At 41.6% G+C, this 20,937-nt stretch overlaps 1 protein-coding gene across 2 annotated transcripts in view; it reads right to left on the bottom strand.

Moving 5' to 3' along the window:
* The window catches only part of fat4 (FAT atypical cadherin 4), a 107,211-nt gene that overhangs the window by 47,994 nt on the left and 38,280 nt on the right, over positions 1-20,937 (bottom strand). For both annotated transcript variants that reach the window (XM_056382337.1, XM_056382338.1), the window contains exon 2: positions 3,194-3,325. In XM_056382337.1, coding sequence (XP_056238312.1) covers positions 3,194-3,325 — 132 coding nt within the window. The remainder of the gene's footprint in view (positions 1-3,193; positions 3,326-20,937) is intronic.

The raw sequence follows: 20,937 nt of genomic DNA, 5'->3' as shown, positions 1-20,937 counted from the left end.
CAAGCAAGCCAATCATAACACAGACTCCTGAAAAACAAGCAAAGTGTTGTCACCGAGAAGCTTTCATATAAAGCCTTTTGAAAGTTAAGGGATGACCCAACCGGCTTGCACTGCTGTGTGTGCCTAGAAATATACTTTAAGTGGATTTGTAGGCCTCTGGAACACATTACCACTCATTTTGAGGCTGCGCTCACTTTCAAAGACCTCTCCTGAAACACCCATTGTTGCACTTTTCTTCATTAAAAAAAAAAAAAAAAAAAGGTTTTTACCTGTGACATACTTTCCACATAAGGTCAGAACTCTAATAAAACATTCAGTCTTTCCAAAAGCACAAAAGGCAGCATATTTCTTTCAAATGAGGTGAGAAACATTTTCAGAGAGGCCTTAGCCTGCATTAGACAAAAGACCAAAGTTTTATATTGATTTTCTCTCAAACCTCATGCAAGCCTTTCATTCTTTTCGGGGTGGAAATGGGCATAGCAAAAAACGGATGCGTAGAAACAGCATTTTAATACTCTCACACATGAATCCCACATGTAGCACTGTTAAATTGGATAGGATCATTATGATGTCTGAATTCAGCCCGTCAGCTGGCCAACAGCTTGCACTCTTGGCTACTCTGCACTGGCTCACACATGTGGCTTTCTCAACAAGGGCTCCAATGCGTTCCGTACGCTTAGTGTCAGCGCAACTTAAGTTTCCTGCGCAAGGATGTGGGCAAAGACTTGGCTGGACCCGTATCTGGCTCCGAGTAAGAGCTGGAATGAAGTGCAGGCTTCTATTTAGCAAACCTATTCATGGCAGTGCTGAAGTTTGGAGTAAACATTTCTAGAATCTGTAATTCCTAAAAAGACAGTTTCTCTTAATGTCCCTGTGTTTTCTTTTTCACTTGACTGAAGGCAGAATGTGGCTTCTTTTGCAAGACAGTTCTTGAGTTTGGTCATTTTGGAAAAAAAGTGCATGCATATACTGTATGTGCATGTCAAAATGAACGCTGAAGTTTCATTTTAGGGACTACTGCTCAGGCTGACACTCCTTTTAACTTCAGATGTGAGGAAAAAGTGAACAACTGCACAGTTTGATTTCAATACCATATGCTAAACCTTTCAAGATCAAAGCTATGAATACTTTGGTGCTGAAAAAAGAAACTAATCAAATAATGTCCTTAAAATCCCCCTACTGAAAAGACTGACCTGTTTCCAGGTCTGAGATTTACAGTCAATATACTATTTCGATAAAAGAAAAATGGCCAGGAGTGGGACTTTGTACGACTTTTCTCACATTCGGAGCGAAGAGAAGGGGGTTAGGCAACAGCTGTGCAATAAAAAACGTGTGGCCTCATAAGTTAACATTAAATTTGAGTCCATATTCCTTCTTTCTAATCTCTCTCCCCTCTATGGCCTGACTTTTTCCATTCATTTCAACTGTGTCCTTTGGCATGGGCGAGGGACCGCAGACCTCGGAGATGCCGGCAGGGTCTGCGTTTTGCTCACTGCAGGATTTAATGTCCATATCCTGCCTAAAGCAGCGAGAGATGAAGCTTTTAACTAATTGAGAGTGATGCAGGTGATGTAATGTGAACTATGGGGATCGTGGAGGGACTATCGGAGCAGCATGCCGAAAAATCAATCGCTGGCTCTCCTCCGGCCTCTATGACACCAGTGGCCTCAACACGTCTCAGATAACGTCAACACACGAGATAGAGGAAAGACAATTCATTCTGTATATGTGTGTGTGTGTCTACGGGGAAAAAATGTATGAAGACTTGATTTAAAGGTGTTATATGTACTGTAAGTATTGTAGTTTAAATTATTTAAAAAATGTGTTAAAATGATCAACAGAATGTGAAGAAGAAACAGTTTTGACGTTATGTCAAAGACGTCCATGTATTGTGTTGCAGATATATCCTCTGATGTTAGCATGCTAACTGGCTAGCCCTTGTAATACCACTTTGTACATGTGCTCTAAAACAGACATTTCTCTAATGTAATATAATGTTTTCTTTTGGTTTTTTTTGAGCAAAAAATGTCCCACATGATTTCCTGGAGCCGATGGTGACGTCTTCAAGTTGTACGTTTTGTCTGACAGTGAGAAACTCAATGCAACTTCAAGGATTAATCAATTATGAGAAAATTTGTTGATTAGTTTCTGTCATGGAATGATAAATTCAATTATTGTTTCAACATTACTCTCGCGCTCGTTGTTTGACACCATATTTTATGTCCAACTAATAACTATAACCTCTAAAACCCTTCCCGTGGCTCCACTCTCACTCATATTATTTGCTCTATTGCTCATATGCACCTAATTCCCAATCCACATATATTTGTCTGAAAGTGAGTGAGGCTGGAATTGGCCTTTTTTTAAAAAATAAAATACATCATTGTTTCAATGCCAGTGAGGTATATAAGATCCTAACAAATCAGTGGCACTTAATAAAGAGACCCTGGAGAACAGTGGCCTTGTTTTACTATTTAAAAAGGCTTTAACAGGTCTGAGGTCATCCAGCCAGTATCTGTGGGATGTTTGCAGAGCCTGGATTATAATGAAGGGAGACTGTGCATTTGCTGTCTTTGGCCCCAGACCTTTGGAAAAGTTTACCTCTCTAATTCAACTGAAGTAAAAAATAATCTTCTCAAGACTCACATTTATCTCCTCGTTTTCTTAACTGATGTTTTTGCTCTTTTGTTTTATGTTATTTCTGTTTTGGTTTTTTTTTGTCTTGTGCCTGTTACAATCTTATCAGTTTAATAGTTTGACTTTGCAGCTTTTATTTTGGAAACTGTTGTAAAAACGTATATTTATTTACTTACTTAGTTTATCAAAAATAATAACATATGTGGTATCACCCTCTCCTTTATTATAAATATTACAGGCTTAACTTGTTTCCCCAGGGACAGACAAAGTTTCCTACCATGGTTCTGAATATCTATAATTTTTTGGCATGAAAATGGTCCAACATAAAGACACTAAATGTCGACTTAGCTCCATTTCAATACTGACAGCTGCATTAGCCTCAGAAACCCCTTCGATTCTATAGTGACTTCTACACTGTAGGAACAAAAATTTAGAGCATATTTTTTTAATTCAAATCACTCCCAGGATATCAATTCAGAAAGCAGCGGAGCGGAAAACGGCCACAGAAAAGTACAAAAACACTGTCAGACCGAATAGAAACTTGGGGAGCTATTACCTCGTCTGCATCCGTGGCTGTTAGCTGCATTATCTTGAAGCCATCTCCAACGTTCTCCTCAATGGTCACATCAAGAATGTCATTAGGGAAAACAGGCGGGTTGTCATTGACGTCCTGCAGCGTGATCTCCACCTGCAGGGGAAGAATAAACACCACAGTTTCCGTTAAAGCTCTGCCAAACTCAGCCTGCTACAGCTGTTAAGATGGCTGCAAACAAAAAAAAAAAATGCGTCCACTTCAGATGACGGAAACGCTGCACAATAAGTGGAAAAGTTATAATTGTCTTACTCCAGAAAGGCTAGAGAGGGAAGAAGTGTGAAATGTGTCGTATGTTGATGGGAAAGGTCAAAAGACTGAAGAGACTGAATTATTGTTTTATCCAAAGGTAATAGCAGAATAAGTCTCCGCTTCAAAGCCGAAACACAGCGACTACATATTTGGTGGAAAGACCAGAATCTTACTGCTAACTAGCCTAGTTCGGTGCTAGTTATCTCTGCCTCCGACAGTTGTATTCACTTGATTTAAGGCGATTAAGATTTCTTTTAAATCACATATTTAAACTTATTTAATTCAAGATCGATCCATTAAACTACCTCATAAGTTCAAATGGTCAAGATGTACTGTAGTATGTACTGCAGTATTAGTACTAACATAAGAGAAACTGAACAGAACTGCCCTGTGGGTCTATGGCAGGCCCTCGTATACCCCCACTGTCACTGGAGCTTATGGAAACTGTACAATTTTGCAAACTGACTCGAGGCTCTTTTCCACAGAGACTTACAGTGAGTGTAACAGAAGAGCAAACTAACAGCAGCCCAGGGATTTTCACTTTCATGTCTTAGGAACCAAAATAAACCAACATTACTTCAGACCACAGACACCCCAGTGTGGATAAACGTGGTCCCATAAAGCATATCTCCAATATCTGATTAAATGTAATACAGACACACCAGTGGTGAGAGAGAGAACGACGAGTCAATCAGCTGTTTATATAAATGATGCTGTTTCAAATAAATCAAAGTGACAATGATCTCTGAACGCTCTCCTGTCACCAACCTGGCTTGTGACTGATATGCTATATGGCCAAAATTATGTGGACACTCCATTCCAGGTGCTTTTGCTCTTTTTGGCGAGGGCACTTCATTTCAATTAAGGGAAATTTTAATGCCACAGTACACAATATTTTAGACAATGGTGTGCTTCTAATTTTATGGCAACACTTTCAGGAAGGCCCTTTCCTGTTTCAGCGTGACAATGCCCCCGTGCACACAGCAAGGTCCATAAAGAAATTTGTTCTCAGCACTTGCCCCACAGCCCTGACCTCAACCCCATCGCACAACATCAGTGGCCAACCTCACAAATGTTTATCATGACAGACATATAAAAAAAAAAAAAGAACTACAAAAGAACTAGAATTAATATATATAAGAAAAATATTAGAGCAATAGTTTGCAGCTATAAACCAGTTCACTGCAATGGTTCCAAGGGGAATTAAGGAAACCACCTATAGCAGCACGAGGAGCAGTTACACAAGCTCAGCTATGCAAATGTCTGAGGGAAAGTGGAAACCCTGGAGACAGTGAGAGTGAGACATTTATGGTTTCAGATGTTCTGTGTCTAGTGTGGCGGTATTACATTTCCACTCATATCCCACAACTTAAACTGCGATCCCCTCCGCCTCATCCACTAACCCAAATATGCATTTCAAAGCCAGTAAACACGACTCGCTTTTGAATCATAACAGACATTTTGCTGCGCATTCTCTGTTTATTGCTTCTATAAATATGGAAAAGCCGTGTTTAAATTCTCCAGTGATAGGATCTCCATTAATGTTGACAGTGATTATGGTAATTCTTGTGCCAGGCATCACAAGATGCCCCCACCTCTCTTTCACAATCCCTTGAAACACACACACACAGATGAAACTACGCGTTAGTGAGATGAAATAGGAAATGGCAAAAGAGCAGTTGTCAGAAGTCTACAATAGATGCAGCTTTTTTGAGGCAACAAGAGTTTCCCGGCAGGCATCTACAGAGACAATGGGCTTCAAGGCCGTATGACCACCAAGGTGGGTGGGGGTGGGGGTCAGATACAGCGATCTATTCATACCCAGCTATTGACAGGAAAGGCAGACTTCACGTGCCCCACAAATCTGCTTTGCAAACCAACAGAAGCAGGAAACTCTTCATAACAGCTGCCACCAACTCCTTTGAGAAAAAAAAGTTTAGTTCATTAAGGATGACCCAGAACAAAAAAGGCTTGGGGGGTGGGGGGGACGTGGCTGAAATGGTGTCAGAGTCAGACTGAATAAAATATGCTTGTTACTGTTTACTACTGTGACACCAGCACTGCAGCAGGGCAAGGTCACAATTACAACAAATCTCATCACTGAACACTTATTCATCTGATGTGGCTGCGCCTGGACGAGGATGTTGTCCTCTTATTAAACCGACTCTGAGCTGGTGTCTGTGTGTCTGCATGAGTGCAGATAATTACGGAAGAACAAGACAGATTATGTCCTGAGCACCAGCGATGCAGAAGCCGTATAAACAAGCCACAATGACAGCGGCTCTCGACTCAACTTGCGCCTGAGCCGAGGGACCGGGGCAAAGTCAACAAACAATGAATATTTATCTCCCACCCTGTGTGTCCCCTTGATGTGTAAATAATGCAAGGCCCACTTCTGAGGAGTGAACTAATTAGGGTAGAAGTGCAGTTTTGAGAAATAATTACGCCTCATGCTTCCAGTTTGCATTACCCAGGCTCCCACGGGACGAGAATATATCAAAGAGCGTTGGTGAAAAATTCATCGGAGGAAGAGGAAGCAAGGTCAGGAGGGAGGGTTGGGGGGCAGGGGGTGGGGGGGTTGGGGGGAGGCCGAGAGAAGCAGGAAGAGAGGTTTTGTTCCCTCTACCTGTCTGCGGCGGACTCAGACAGCCCTGGCTGAGGCAGGTGAAACACATTAGTTTACAAGGTAAAAGATTGTGTTTCACGAACTACTGTTTCAAGTTGCAGGTGCTGCTAACTGGCTGCCAGGGTTTTATTATTTATGGAGAGGTATGAATGATTCATGCGTCAAGTGGTTCCTGAGCGCTGTCGATTATGAGACCTTAAGTGATGGAAGGTATTTGTCCAAGAGGTTGAGGCTGGAGACTCGTGCTCAGCAGTGATAAATTAATCTTGTCGCAAAAAACTCCCAGAGCTTGCATGAAATACGAAGAAATGACAGGTGGGATAATTTAGATGTCTGAGCTCATGTTATGTAATCTAGTCTCCTTTCTCACTCATAAAAGTTAAATTTAAAGGGTTAGTTCATCCGTATTAGAAAAAGACATATTTCTCCACTAACCTCTCTGCAGATAGTTTGCTTTTATTGTTTCAAGATATCCACGTCTGAGATTTCTGCAGTGACCCCAATATAATGGTGGTGAATGGAATCTCATTTCGTTTGTGGGGCTAAAAGCATGGGAAAATACATTCAAAAAAGATATCAAAAACAACTTGTCTTCCAGAAATAATGTCCCACTTATTTTGGATAGTTTACAGAGCTCATTGGAGCTACTTTTCTCTAAAGATACAGTCCCTATGAAATCTGTTGATAAAGAGGTCTGAGGATTGCAGCACCACAAATACAATTCCATTAACCTCTATTGTATTGAGGTGGAGTAAGAAGTTTCTAAGGCTTTGGCACACGATACAAAAACTAAGATTCATCGTGTTGCTGCTTCTGTCATTCACTTTTCGTAATTCTGACACTCCACATTCACCCATCTTTAAAGAAGACATCTTTAAAAAGCAGACTACACACATCAAAGTACAGACTTTTACCTCCAGAGCAGCAGAATATACCGAAATAAGTCTTCCAAAGCGAGGAGAAACCGGAGTTGCGGTTACAGCTGAAGGTAAAAAAAGCATCACCTGCCATGACAGTGAGCAAACAACCTTTACCAATTTTCCCCACATCTGAAAAGTGGAAGTAGCACCGGTCTTCAAATGTTTCCCACTTTAAAACATCTCATACTTGCAGTCCTGCCAAATCCTCTGCAGACAGAAAGACCGGGGGGGGGGGGGGGGGGGGGGGGTCACTGCAGGAGCGAGAGATGTATTATTTGAGCACAATCCCATGTAGGCTGTGCACATATTTTGTCAGTTACCGACTCAGTTGTTTTTAATAACCGGTAGAGGGTCTGATTAATTAAGTGAGCGATGGTTTGCATTACAGATGAGTAATACAGTGCATACTTGCTCCATTGAACGCTATGAATCCCTTAGTGAAAAGGTTAAAATTCACATCATTAGTACAAACATTTCTTCCAAAGCAGAGCTTGCTGAAAAAAAAAAAAAAAAACACACACAAAAAAAAAAAAACACAATGTGACCTCTGAGTGCAACTGATGCAACACTTGGCCTGTAAACGCTGAGCTCATCTGATCGTAAAAACCGGAGCAGGGTGCGCCTCCTGCAGGAAACAATCATTTCAAAATGATTAAATGTCTCATTAGTTGCTGTTGACGAGTCGGGGTCAAGGGTTGGTGGAAGCACAGACTTCCAGCTCTCGTTATACTCGGCCTCTGAGATTGAATGATTCCACTTTGCATCATCAGTTTTCACTGATGTGCACATGAGCACGCGGGCTGGACTTAATGTGTCAAAAAGACTGGAATCGCATACGAATTCCAAATATAACACTTCATCATACAATCAAAGCCAGAATCATATGCTGTTAAAAGAAATTACTCAGGGTTTTGGCGCAGTATAAACAGTGAAATGGCACAAAGGAATTTTTGCAATGCCATAAAAGAGAGTCAGCTTTGAAACGTGCTGATTCAAAAGATGTTTAATAAATAAATAAGCAAAACTAATTCAATCTGAGGTATAATTCGCTGTTTGTTTACAATGACATGATGGTTATCTAGGGTTACATTGGTCCAAACCTCAGCTGGGCCTTGCGTAATGTGAGGACAGTGCTTTGAGACTGAGGAGGGTTGAAGGCTGGTGCAGCTTGGGCTGGTTAGCAGAGTATTCCAACAGAGGCAGAAAAAAAAAAACCCAAGCACCCAATTGCTGCATTTCCCAACAGGAGCAGGAGAGTCATCATGGAGCCTTCTCATATTCAGACTGAAAGGCTGCGTCCCTTCCAACTGCTGACTGTGAAACCTTCGAAGGAACCGCACCCATGCAGGTCAGTGAGGACTAACTCCCGCAACTGCTCCAACAAAGCTTCGAAACTTCCAGGGGTTTCTAACAAACCCTCGGAAGCTTGGAAAACCATCCTTTACCAAAAGTTCCTGCACTATTTAGGAGCCACTGTATTGTATGAAAGAAACTGTCATCCGCTCAACTTCGGAAAGGGATTAGTGACCGTCTAGAAAAAGCCCAGACCCGTGTCTGTGTTTGCTTTGCTTAATCTGAAAACCGTATGGCATGATCTGCGCACATCTGATGAATGCCCTGCTATGTAAGAGAATTTGTAAAGTGGGACTAGGGGTGACAGAGTGCCACGTTCAACACGATTCATTTCCTGCAAACTCTGGAGACATGCAGACAAAAACCATTGTTACTTCACTCCATCTTCCCTTCCCTTCCTACCTCTCCTTGTGGTTGTTTCAACTGTTTAGATAGAACGTCATGGACTCTTGGCTTTAGATTTATAGATCTTAAGAACTCGTGAGTTCTCATGGGTCAAGGACACTGGTGAAAATACCATCTTGGCTCTGTCTTTCAACAACAAAAGGACACACAGCTAAATAATTGAGACAAGGTCAAACTGATCTCTTCCGTACGGCTTCTTTAACACGTGCGCAATCGCAATGGCTCGATCTGTCAAACAAACGCCTGCGGAGTAATTCGTCTTCCAACCGCAGCCATCAGGCGCAGCAAAGTGCAACGCGCGCTCAGGAGAGAGGAATTCGAGCACGCCGGAGATGGGAATGCGCCCGGGAAAAAGCAGACAAAGCTGGAGGTTAGCCAAACCTCAGCGCACAGTGCGAGAGAGAAGTCAGGATACGATCATATCCCCCCTCTCAAGCCCCCCCAAAAAAACCTTCTGCAGTCCCATGGAAAGAAAAAAAAAAAAAAGAGCAAGAGTGAGCAAGAGAAAGAGAGAGACAAAACAAAACAGGAGAGCCTGCAAACGATCACAAAGCACCTTGGCCTTATGTAACCAACAAGGGGAGAGAGAGGAGAGACAATGTCGGACAAGTGGTTTTTATAAAGGGGATCACTGTCCTCTCAGTGGACCACTTCACCGACTGTTAAAAGATTGTTTGTCTACAGCAGGCCCCTTCAAGCCCTCTGCAAATCCTTGCCAAGCGAGGTTCCCTCTGAGCATTTCTGGTGGGATATATAATCCAACAGAACGAATAACCCACCGGGTCATCTGGACTAGTGCATTGTTTCACTAAAGCTCCGGGCTCGGAGACATCTCTGCACACAGGAGAGTGGAAACAAATCGTGATGGATTGCCATTTTTAATGGTCCCATATCCGGCCGTGAGCAGTGCAAACTGGGGGTCGTCTTCAATATGAACAGCCGTAACTCTTTCCCAATTACTCCTACCTGGGAGAGTTAGACGGAAAGTTTAATTAGACCTTGTGCAAGATCAGAGTAGAACTAATGGAGGCGAGACAAGCTTTAGCTCTCCTTGAAGCCGGAGCACAATTCAAAGCCATCATCGAAAATTACCATAGCCTATTAAATGCTGCACGTTCTGTATCCCTGGATTATAAGGTTAGAAGAACATCAAAACAAGCATTTTCTCCATCCTGTGAGATGAAAGGTAAAAAACAAAATAATTAGCCTATTTGTGAAAACTATGCTTTGAAGATGTAAGGACAGAAATGTATTTTCTTTTTTATCAGTTGTCTGTCTTTTTTTTATTTTTTATTTTTTTAAAAGGACTTTTTAAAAAATGGAAGGAGACCAGAACTGGAGTCAGCCGTCTACCGGGCTCCATGTTGGTGCCACTGACTCTGCGTGAGTCTACGGCCTTATCACTCCGCTCTCGCCACAATTACCTCCAATTACGGCATTCAAACCACGCAGACCATGGAAAGGAGAGAAACTGAGAAACACAGCACTTTGTAATTGCTCATAAAAAAAAACCCTCAAAATAGATCAAAAACCATTAGATCTTTAGATTTTTTTTTTTTTTTTTTGCCATTTCTGGGACTGAGAACCTTCAGAATTAAGCTGAAATATATTATACATGTTTCTCTTTTTCTACTTCTGATGGCCGTTGTTACCTCGTTGCCAAAAAACATTTTACATTTACCATAAGATAAGCTCATTTGCAGTTTTCAGATAACAGTGTCAACTTTTCAGGGCCAGCCTCGTTTAAAATCTTGATGGAAATATACGTTTGACAGAGTTTTACAAAGGATAAGAGGTTAGAGAATGTTCTTTTCCAGACTGTAGATGAGCGTGTAATCCTTCAACTGATATGAAAGGAGGGAAAATCCCCAACATCGGAGATACAAGCTTCAGCTTTCATCCGACAGCTGCAACATAACACATTACTGGAATTTAAACGAAGAAGTCAGAGTCATTGCAACCTGGATCACTTACAGCATAAAAATATAGCTCACAGGTTAATGCATCAATAACTTAACACTCTGAAAGGGACCACTATTCACCAGAAGTACTTGCACTTTTGATACATGAGTGTATTTCACTGCTAGATCTTACTTGCACTTAAATAAGAGATCCGAGTAATTCTTCAATCAATGGTGATGCCCGGGAAAGTCGTATTATTTTGATGCAAGCTCCATTTTATATGTCTGGAGACATCATAAATATGCATAAGCTGGGGAAGATTGTTCCACATGGCCCAGTTTGTAATGCCAGGCTTCACATCAGGAGGATTTGAACAGATAAATGCTAAATCTAAGTGAGATACAGTAGATATCAGGCATCTTTTTCTAAAGCCAGTGTTGGTTTCCAAGACTTCTAGAGAGGCTTTAAAGACTATTATGGCATCCATTTCATAGTTGCTGTCAACCACTGATAAATGCCTGAGATTTACAGGAGCTGGGTGGGTGGGTGGGGGGGAGACAGAAAAACGCATTAGTGAAAGATCTCTGTCTCGATTTGACCTAATTATTAACCAGTCACATCTGTGATGACATCTCCCCCATGCAGTAAGCTAATTCTGTAACCTAGATATCCAGGCTAAACAATTATACTACTGCAATGATGTTCAGGAGTGATTTGATTATCAATTCATTAGATGTCGTTTCCATCATGGTTAATGTTATGGTTGGGGATTCAGACAGCATCAAAGATACAGTGTGTTGTTCTTCAGACTTTGCCCCATCTACTTGTTTTGTTTGCAGCAGCGGGTTATAGTTTTGAAATCTGTCCCCTTTCAGTTTCGGGGTCGAGATAAAGACAAAGGGTTTCCGCTGTTTATTTGTATATTAGCAGGTTAGTAAGACTGATCTGCAAGCCAGTTTCTATACACATCATAAAGTCAGGTTTACATTCAGCGTTGGACTAAAGGTGAACTCAACACATCAGGTGAAAAATTGAAAAAAGACGATACTAAACTCCTGTTTACTTCATTTAAACAAGTGTTAGTAGAGGAGCGGAGGATAACGAGTCAGGCATGTGTGTGTGTGTGTGCATGTGTGTGTATATAAGGGTTGGTGTGGAAACCAACTTTAATCCAAAACAGGACTCGGAATTGTTGTGTGAAAAGCCCCAGGCACCCCCTGCAGCAGCCGTTTATGTTAAAAACCCCTGAAAACATTAACACTGGGAGGAGCAACAGAGTAGGGGTGGGCAGTGTGTGCGTGTTTGTGAGAGTGTGTGTGTGAACAAGGGGTGGGGGGGGTCAGCTCCTGCTGACCAAACTAAAAATGAGACAGTAGCTGAAGTGATAACTTGGAACAACAGACAGAAGTTTAGATTTCACAACTGTTTATTGCTTTTTGAGGGTGCTACACATTAGTGTTGATATTAACAAATTGATTTCTGTGTGTTGATTTCTGCACCATTTCATTTTATTTTACACCATGGCTCAGAACAGGCAATTCTGAAAGGTCTTAAAAGAGTTCGATATCCGGGGGAACACTCCCTCACCAAGCGTTAGATGAGATGATCAATAACTCTGGAGGTGGAGCTGAGAAACGATTAGTTTCATCAAGACTGAAAATACAAACTAAAATGTAAAATCCACCCACCCAGAACTTCTGCTATTTGCCCGACAGTCTCACAGCGATGACAAGACTCCTGGAAGTCAGCGCATCTAGCTGTTGTTAATTAATTAATATTGTTAAAGCACCAAACTCCACACACAAACTGTTTTTTTACATTTTGTCCACATTAAACAACAGAGAGACATTGTGTTAATTAGTTAGAAGCGTTTATAGGTGTATTTTTGAACTTTTAAGGGAGCCTAACTAACCATTTCCCCTTGCATCCAGTCTTCATGCTAAGCTAAGCTAATAGCTTCCTGATTCCGGCTCTGTATGTTACAAACAGAGTCGTACTGACCTTATTATCTAAAGCTCAGCAAAAAGCGAATAGGCAGAATGTCTAACTAAGTTGATGACTATTCTCAAGGGTTGGAGTATGCAGTTTTAATACAATGGCTTCCCTAATCAAACTCTTGAAAATACAGCTTCACACCACATAACTTGACTTGAGTTATTCCTCATCCAAGATATAACCCTCTCTTTTTTTTTTTGCCCCATCGCCATGAAAGCTACTGCTCTTTTTGGTGCACCATACATCTGCGGCGGTCATTTAGGCCTCAGCAGGAAACAGCTTGGCAAGAAAACCTGATCTGAAGACAAGTCTGAGGGGCAAAAGAAAAAAAAATGACAGAGAAATGTTGATGAATTTAACATGAGGTGGCGTAAAAAGGACTTCTGCCAAATAACTTGACAATGAGGGACAGTTTCCCCCTGCTGAGGCCATTCATGGAAACAGACTGGAGGGCCTTGAGATAGCTCTGCCTCTCTTTTCTCTTTCACACACACACACACACACGGATACAAATGGATGAAAATGCAAACTGTGTGCACCAATCACACGGTAGGATATGACATGCTCATTCATACATGTGTGACGGTAAAGGGCACCCCCCCCACCCCCCACCTTCCCCTTCATGCCGCACACATACCTCCGCACGCACTTCCAGGCTACACGGAGGTCTTTACAAGGCTCCACATGTTTAACTCTCTCTTATTATCATGAAGATGGGCTTTTTAGAAGTACCATCCATCTTAATTAACAAGCCATTTGTATGCACTTCAGCCCCCAAGACAAAATAGCATGGGAAGAAATCCTGTGGCCAAAGACGAATTCTAGGGCTCTAAGACATCATTAGCGGATTAAAAAAAAAAAAAAAAAACTTCAATAGCGTTCCCATGTTGCCTGCACATTTCATTATCTCCAACTGTTCATGGCGATTCCCAGCTTCATCCTTTGCGCTTTATCCAGAACTTTTCTCCACGGAGCGAGAGCCCCGCTCGTCATTCCTTTGGAGTTCCACATAATTTGAGGCACTCTCTTCTCGATTTAAGGCACGGCCATAACATCAATGCATCGCTGTGTGTAAAGCAAAAAAAAGCGACTGACACATAGCATGTCGCTCTGCGGCTACTGAAATGAGCGAATATAATTTCTGCCTTCAGACGTCAAGCACGAACAAACAAATGTCAGCCTCAATATGATCTGTTTTCTCTCACCGGTCCTGCGGCTAAACGGTCCGCAATAAGAGGAGTTGTTGAAAGATCACTATTTTATAGCGGCTCTGTTTTGGCAGATGTCTGGTGTTTTTGAAATGGTCACTTCACCGGGTAAGTGTGTGTGTGTGTGTGAGAGTATGGGGGTCTTCCCATAGGGCCTATGTCTGCAAAACAAAAAGGAAATGTTTCAAAAACAGCCTTATGGGTAATTCGCCCTCGCAGCCATCGCTTTTTTCTTTTCTTTTTCTTTTTTTTTTTTTGTCTGGCGGCACGCTTGAACGCAGCTGAATAGCCAAGAGACAATTCGTCTCAATTCCCCATTCAGGAAACCTACAGAGACTATTAATTGTCAACTCATAAAGGGCCCATAGACGCCCCCATGAGAGGAAACAGCTCATACTCTCAAGACTTTTTTTTTTTTCTCACTCTCCTCTTCCTTTCTCTCCGTCTCTTACTATCATCCATAACACCTTTGGGTTTCTCTGGGGTTTAGAGGGTCAGTGCACGAGGTCAGGAGGTGATGATTAATTCCGCGGAGCAGTTGCATTGTGGGAGCCGGGGTCGAAACCCCAGTTTAGCACAAGGGTGTCATTTGTTAGTTGACCTCTCCTGTAGCCCTGGCATGTATTTTGTGCGATTGGGAAAAGAAAAATAGGAGAAAGCAGATGACTTCTGTTCTTCATTTCTATCACTTCTTCCTTTAAATAAATCTTCCAGACTTTTACCCCCAAAAAAGTAGACAGACCGCCCAGACAACAAGACTTGTGGGTATTTGGGAATTTGACAGAAAGAAATACTCAGACAACAAAAGAGCAATGCTGTCCTTCTCGTGCTCTGACTTGGGAAGTGAAACCAGCAATCAGCAATCACTCAAACAAAGGGCCTCTTAAAACAGTGAACAACCAAAGTCCAACAAAGTTGGTGTTTACTAGCGGGGAAATTGTTTAGTCTAGGCGCAATAGCAACAGCAAAAATCAAAACTCATTATCAATATCTGTGGCAAACAACGTGGGGATGAAACATAAGATATACAGTGTATCCCAAAAATCACTCCACGCCCAGGCGAACACACAAACAGAGCCCTGACAAGTGACATATTAATACAACATTTACACAAAATTTTAAACAGTGCGTCCAGGGAAAAGGGCGCATCGTGTTCGGGACCAAAATCTTAATGAGGTATGTTTAGACTGAACAGCTTCGGGCAACACAGATACACAAATTTCTTGTTTGGAAACACGCAAAGAAGATTATCTTCAGCCGCCGTTATCCTAAGGCGCATACAATGTTATAGAATAAGTTCAGCTTTTTTTTTCTATGTTAGTGTTAGTTGTAAAAGGACGTCCTCATAATGAAAACAATATTTACCCACAAACTGTCAGTACAACTTTCGTGACTTGTTATGGATTGAGGAAAAAAAAAGCCTCCAAATGGCCGCAAACTGTGCCAGTATCACAACCATACGGGCGGTTTGTGGATGCTACGTCAGAAAATCAAAACATTGGTTTGACGGTTGCACGTCATCCAGGTCAGCAGGGGGAGAAAAAAAAAAAGAAAAAAGCTACTAACGTCTAAGCCTCTGGACGTCTGGTCGGTGTCAGTCAGTGCAGACGGGAGGATTTAAGAAGGGCTGTGCCTGGGTAAAAGGGCTTACAGTGTCACATATGATCTAGTCACCGACAGGAGCAGTCACCACCTCCACCTCCACCGGTCTGCCCCACCACCGCCGGCATGCACGGACGAAACCAACCACTTGGCCCGACGACGGGACAGAGAGAGGGAAAGGGTGGGGGTGGGGGGGTGAGAGAGTGGAAAAGGGGAATGAGGGCAGCAATTGAGAGACCAGAAAAAGACAAGTGAGGCCCTAAAGTCAATCGGGCCTCTTGTCTCTCCTCTCCACTCCTTTTCTCTCTTTATTCTCCCCTCCTCTTAACCTCCCTTTCTTTCCTCCTGAACCCCCCCTCCGCACTTTTTTTTCTTTTTTTCTCAGCCCCTCTCTCAGCTGTACTGCTGTCTTTGTTCTACAGTGTCCCAAAGTGTTAGACCAACATGTTGTGCCAATACTGGCCTTTCACTAAATGTCGGATATCAGGGGTCAAATCTTGATACGGTGGATTTTCATTCGCAAACACAGCTACAAAGATGACTCAGTGTGTTTGTGTTGAATTAATTCTGCAGTTTAAAAATACTACTCAATCACAGCTACCGTTTCTGAAGGATAGTAGCACCCTGAAAAACTTTAAATGTGCAGTATAAACTAGCATAATTTAAAAATCAAACCAACCTCTTTTTGAACAACCCCACCCTCCTGATTCAGTCAAATTAAGTTGTTTATATTTTACATTGATCCCTCATTGTATTACGTCCTGCCATACACATCCTGTTTCTACAGGAAATAAATCACATTAAGGAAGTAATACTTTTTCTTGTGACCTTAAAGGGGCACTCGTAAAACCATCCACCTATGCACGAGGTCAATTTTGTCTTTTACTACCTCGCTGCCTGTGAAAACAGCTGTGCAAAATCTGGGAAAATATCCCAGAGGATTTCAGGGTTATCTTTAGTTCGGTTTGAGACCTTGAATATTTGATAGAAAACCTGCAACTGGGAACATGGAGCTTGAAAGATTAGGGCATTTACAAACACATAGTGAGGAATGAAAGTCAGGAGTACCCCATGACGGTCCAGCTGCTGTTTCTAATGCTCGATAATGACTAAGTTCTGAAAGAATCCCTAAACATAACTTGATAATGAAGCCGTGTAGCAGAGAATGTCAGCTCTTGGCAATACAAACCTTCAATATCCACAGTCAGTCTAACTAATGGCTCATCTCTCTAGTTTTACTTTGTCCAATCCATTCACTACCCTCACGTGCACAGCCCTCTAGACTCCTCTCCCTCTCTAGGTCTTAATTCCTGTTTCTATTTTTCCACTGCACACCAGAGCTCCTCTTTCATTTGAGATTCTTCTGACATGAAGCTCGGGTTTCAAGCAAATCCAGCCCTGGGCCACAACTGTTTATACCTACCTATTTAAACAATAGTCATATTATTAAGAAAAAAATAATAAAACAATCTACCAAATATAAATGCTACCGTGCATCCCCGCCTCCTCTGTGTAATTTAGCACACCAGACGGCCACACAGCGAGGGGTTTATTTTCCGTTACAGTGATATAATTTCCATCTGACACTGGGCTCGGTTCGTCAGCGGACCAATGAATTCTTATCTTTCCAGCCAGAGAAAAGGTTTTTGCTGAGCACACAGTCACCTGCCTCGCATTCACACGGTTACACACATTCACACCTGGGAGCTGCTCAGTGCAAACACAGCCATCTACTGTTGGCAACTGAGAGGCTTTATTTGAGCACTTGTGGCTTGAATGAGCGGTTAAGTGCCTTTCTCAAGGGCGCCTAAATGTTATTTATTGAGAAGGTGTTTCTCATTCAGGTTCGTCTCTCCATGTTTTCCCAGTCTGTGCACAGGTTCAAACTGTGGACTTTGCAGTTGCTTGAGTTGTTGTAGTTTCACAAGCATTTTTTAAACTAATTTCATTGGATTTTCTTACATATTCTAACATCTAAACATAGTGAGAAATGCGAAAATAAGAGACAATGAATGAGTCCTTCTTGGTCTTTTTTACTGCCTCAGCACTCTATAGTTTATGTTATTTTTATGTACTACAAAAAAACCTTAGGCCTAACTGTGCGAAATTAAAGGACCACAGTGCTCCAAATGCAAGTACATATGCTAAAAGAACTAAAACTGTAACTGAAAAATCTTAATGAAATGTCATTTTGTAGGTCATTTATAACAAGGAATTGATATTGGAGTTAATGCAAGCTAACAACCGCCTTTCCCTTGACAGCTGTGGGCTAAATTGGCTAATTTGAGGTTAACAAGCTGGCTAAACAAGCTAAAAAGAAAGCTAGAGAGAGTGCCAGCTCTCTTTTGTATAACCAGGAGTGATGATATTGGAGATGCTACCTATCTTCCCTTGACAGCGGTATGCTAAAATGGCTTATTTGAGGTTAGCGAGCTAAACAGGCAAAAAAGCTAGCTGGAGAGAGTACTAGCTCTCCTCTCTCCACTTTGTCTTTCACATGACTTCAGTCGAACCTTTTTTCCTTTATAATAAGGTCCTTTCTATGGATAAAGCTTTAACTCAAGCAAAAAAAAAAAAAAAAATTATACTTCTGAGGAATGTTTTCATAGTTAAGAACCCAAACGGCCTTTCAGAGAGAGTCTTTCTAACCCTTTAGCTACCGCCTCCCTGTATGTCTCCACATTGTCTAGGAATGCCTTTGCATTGCACGGTAGCCCTAAGACTTGGTAGGCCAGAAAAACCTCTCCAGGCCAGATGGTTTGGCCGGACAGCCAGAGGCCTGGATTCCCACGGAGGAAACACTGAAGCTGAAGCTTTTTTTCAGTTACGCTTCGAGCCTCCCTGCAGCACTCTAATGCCATGATTCAAACCCATTGGGCTGCGTGATGTTTAATTGAACCACAAGCTGTTAATCCGAGGGAAAAAAAATCAACTAATCCAGATTAAGGTCAGACAGACGGGGGAAGGAATTGTCAAAAGCACTCCCTGGCCTGCTTGTTACCTTTACAGATCAGGCTCATTACTGGAAAGCCAAACATGCTCACGTGAAACAAACACCAAACAGACAGGGGAGGAGGGTTTGTGGCGCCGTGAGAAGATTTTGACATAATCTCACACCAATGACTGCTTGTTTGTTTGTTTTCTGCTGAACTAAAGGATCCAAATCAGGAAAAAAGACCAGTCTGAGAAACGTGTGACTGCGACTGATCCATGAATGGCATTTAAACAAGAGGAGAGTTGTAAGGTGTGAGAGGCGAGCAGACAGGGTGATACGATAGCGTTAGCACATGAAGTTGGCAGACATACCAGCTCCACTGCTAAAACCTCCTTATCCACCTCATAACGCTAACACACTTTCTCACTTAGTACTTTCTCCCGAAAACACACGTCTAAAGTTTATCTCCGTTTCTCTTTCACCGTCACCCTCTTATCGACTCTCACAAAAGGGAACGGCCGGGCCAGCGGCGCATATCTTTATGAACGCAGCGCTGACAGGCAAAATTTGAAAATAGTTCTCCGTTGCTCTGGTGACAATCCCATTCTCAGAGAAAATTGCAAGATTATGTCATTTCTGTTCATCAGATCAATGCAACAGCGGGACATTTGGCCAGGCGGTGTGTGTGAAAGCATAAAAAAGTGAATGCATTAATACAGCTGGACCATTCTTAAACACTTAAAGGGGAGGAATCGGCTTCAGAAAATAAAAACACATTCCACAAAATTGGATCAAGAACACTTTACTCTGAGCCCATTTACCACTAATGAGCAGCATTTAATACATGATATAGTGTTTTAAGTGTCTATTAATGTACAATATTTGTCAACAATTAGAATTCCTCCTGTGAAGACAAATTTTATACAATAAAAACTGTATTTTACTATATTTTCATTCACTATCTTCTGCTTACAGCTACATTATAGTTTGTTTTGAAGCACTTAAATGTTTACTTATTGCTTATAAATGCCAAGTGTTATGAGTCATCTCTCTATGATAACTTTGTTTGAGAAGAGTTTCTTCCTTCAGAATAAAACTTTCCAGTTACACTTTGGAACAAAAACTTTCCTTTTGCTTTTGCTGAAAATTCAAAATGGTCTGAGTCTCCAACCTCAGATCATCAGTTTCAGACAGTCCAATTGAGCCAGTGCCAGTGGGACATTTTAACTTACAATGGAAAAAACATCTCCTTCTCACACATAACAGCAAATCACAAATCAATATGATTAGTCGAGCGAGACTTTGCATTGCTTGTTGATGTTGATATGGGCCTATGAACTCCACCAAAACAATATATGTGATATTTGTATACTTGACTTAAGCATGAATGATAATTCTTGACCTTTTAAATAGCAGTTTGACAAAACAATCCCAACTCGAGGTTCAGTAACTAGCTTTTTTTTGGGGGACTTTCAACTGCTTCACACGGTCTTCATCGGTGCATAGAACTGGCTCAGTGGTAATGGACTTTGTGGTGATAGTACACTGTACCGCTTTAAGATTTTTCTATTGATTCTCTGCTTCAATTAACTAGTTTACTTGTTCCTACTGTGGTAAAATACTGACTAGTAGTATATTTCTGATTTAGAGCTCTGGAGGAAGAGTTTTATTTGTGATGTTGTATTTCCTACTAATGCCAATGATTAGTTAAACTTCACTTTATTAATGAATCAACTTGGTTTACTGCTCTACTGTGTCACTCTGAATAACTGTGGACCATTGCAGCTCTGTGATTAGAGTGTATCATGCTCGCTGCCAGGTTTGAAAAGGTCTCGTGGCGCTGTGAGGTGCTTTGGATTAATCTGTCAAACAATGACAAATGGCATCAAGTGCTGTACTTTACATTCTGTGGCTATTACTGCATACCAGAGGGGACTAACCAGTAAAAGAGTTCAAGTATGTGGAGGCAAGGCCATGTTAATGTAACATAGAGGGAGCCAATACTAAATGTAGGCCTTTGAATGCAACTTTATGGTTCTTCCAAGTCAGGTACAACACTGGTTCATATTACTTGTAATGTACTGTAAAGGTATGTTACAATAACTTTAAGTAGTAGACCCTGAAACAAGCTGCAACTATTTGCAGAATTTAGCTGACTCATCTCTACATGTTTTCACATAGAAAATAGTTTTAAGGCTGTAAGGAATATCAACAGATGGGACGACTGCTTGAAGATTTACAGTTGAGAACGGTCAAACAGTGTTCCAGAGGCGGACATGGATAATGCATCCCACACTGTATCCCATACAGCACTTCTCCATACACCACTGAGTGATTTCAGGTGGGCTGGACACTAACATTTATCCACAATGTCTTCGCTTCTTCTCGGGGCAGCGGGGGAGAAAAAAAAAAGAAGAAAAAAAAGGACCTAAATTTGACTAAGCAGCTGTGTTTGGGAAAGGAAACTATTTATCAAAATGGGGGATGATATATGCCATCCTCTCTGTGCT

The sequence above is a fragment of the Seriola aureovittata genome, chromosome 8 (assembly GCF_021018895.1).
Source record: "Seriola aureovittata isolate HTS-2021-v1 ecotype China chromosome 8, ASM2101889v1, whole genome shotgun sequence".
Lineage (NCBI taxonomy): Eukaryota > Metazoa > Chordata > Actinopteri > Carangiformes > Carangidae > Seriola > Seriola aureovittata.
This window is presented reverse-complemented; position numbering and strand designations above follow the sequence as displayed.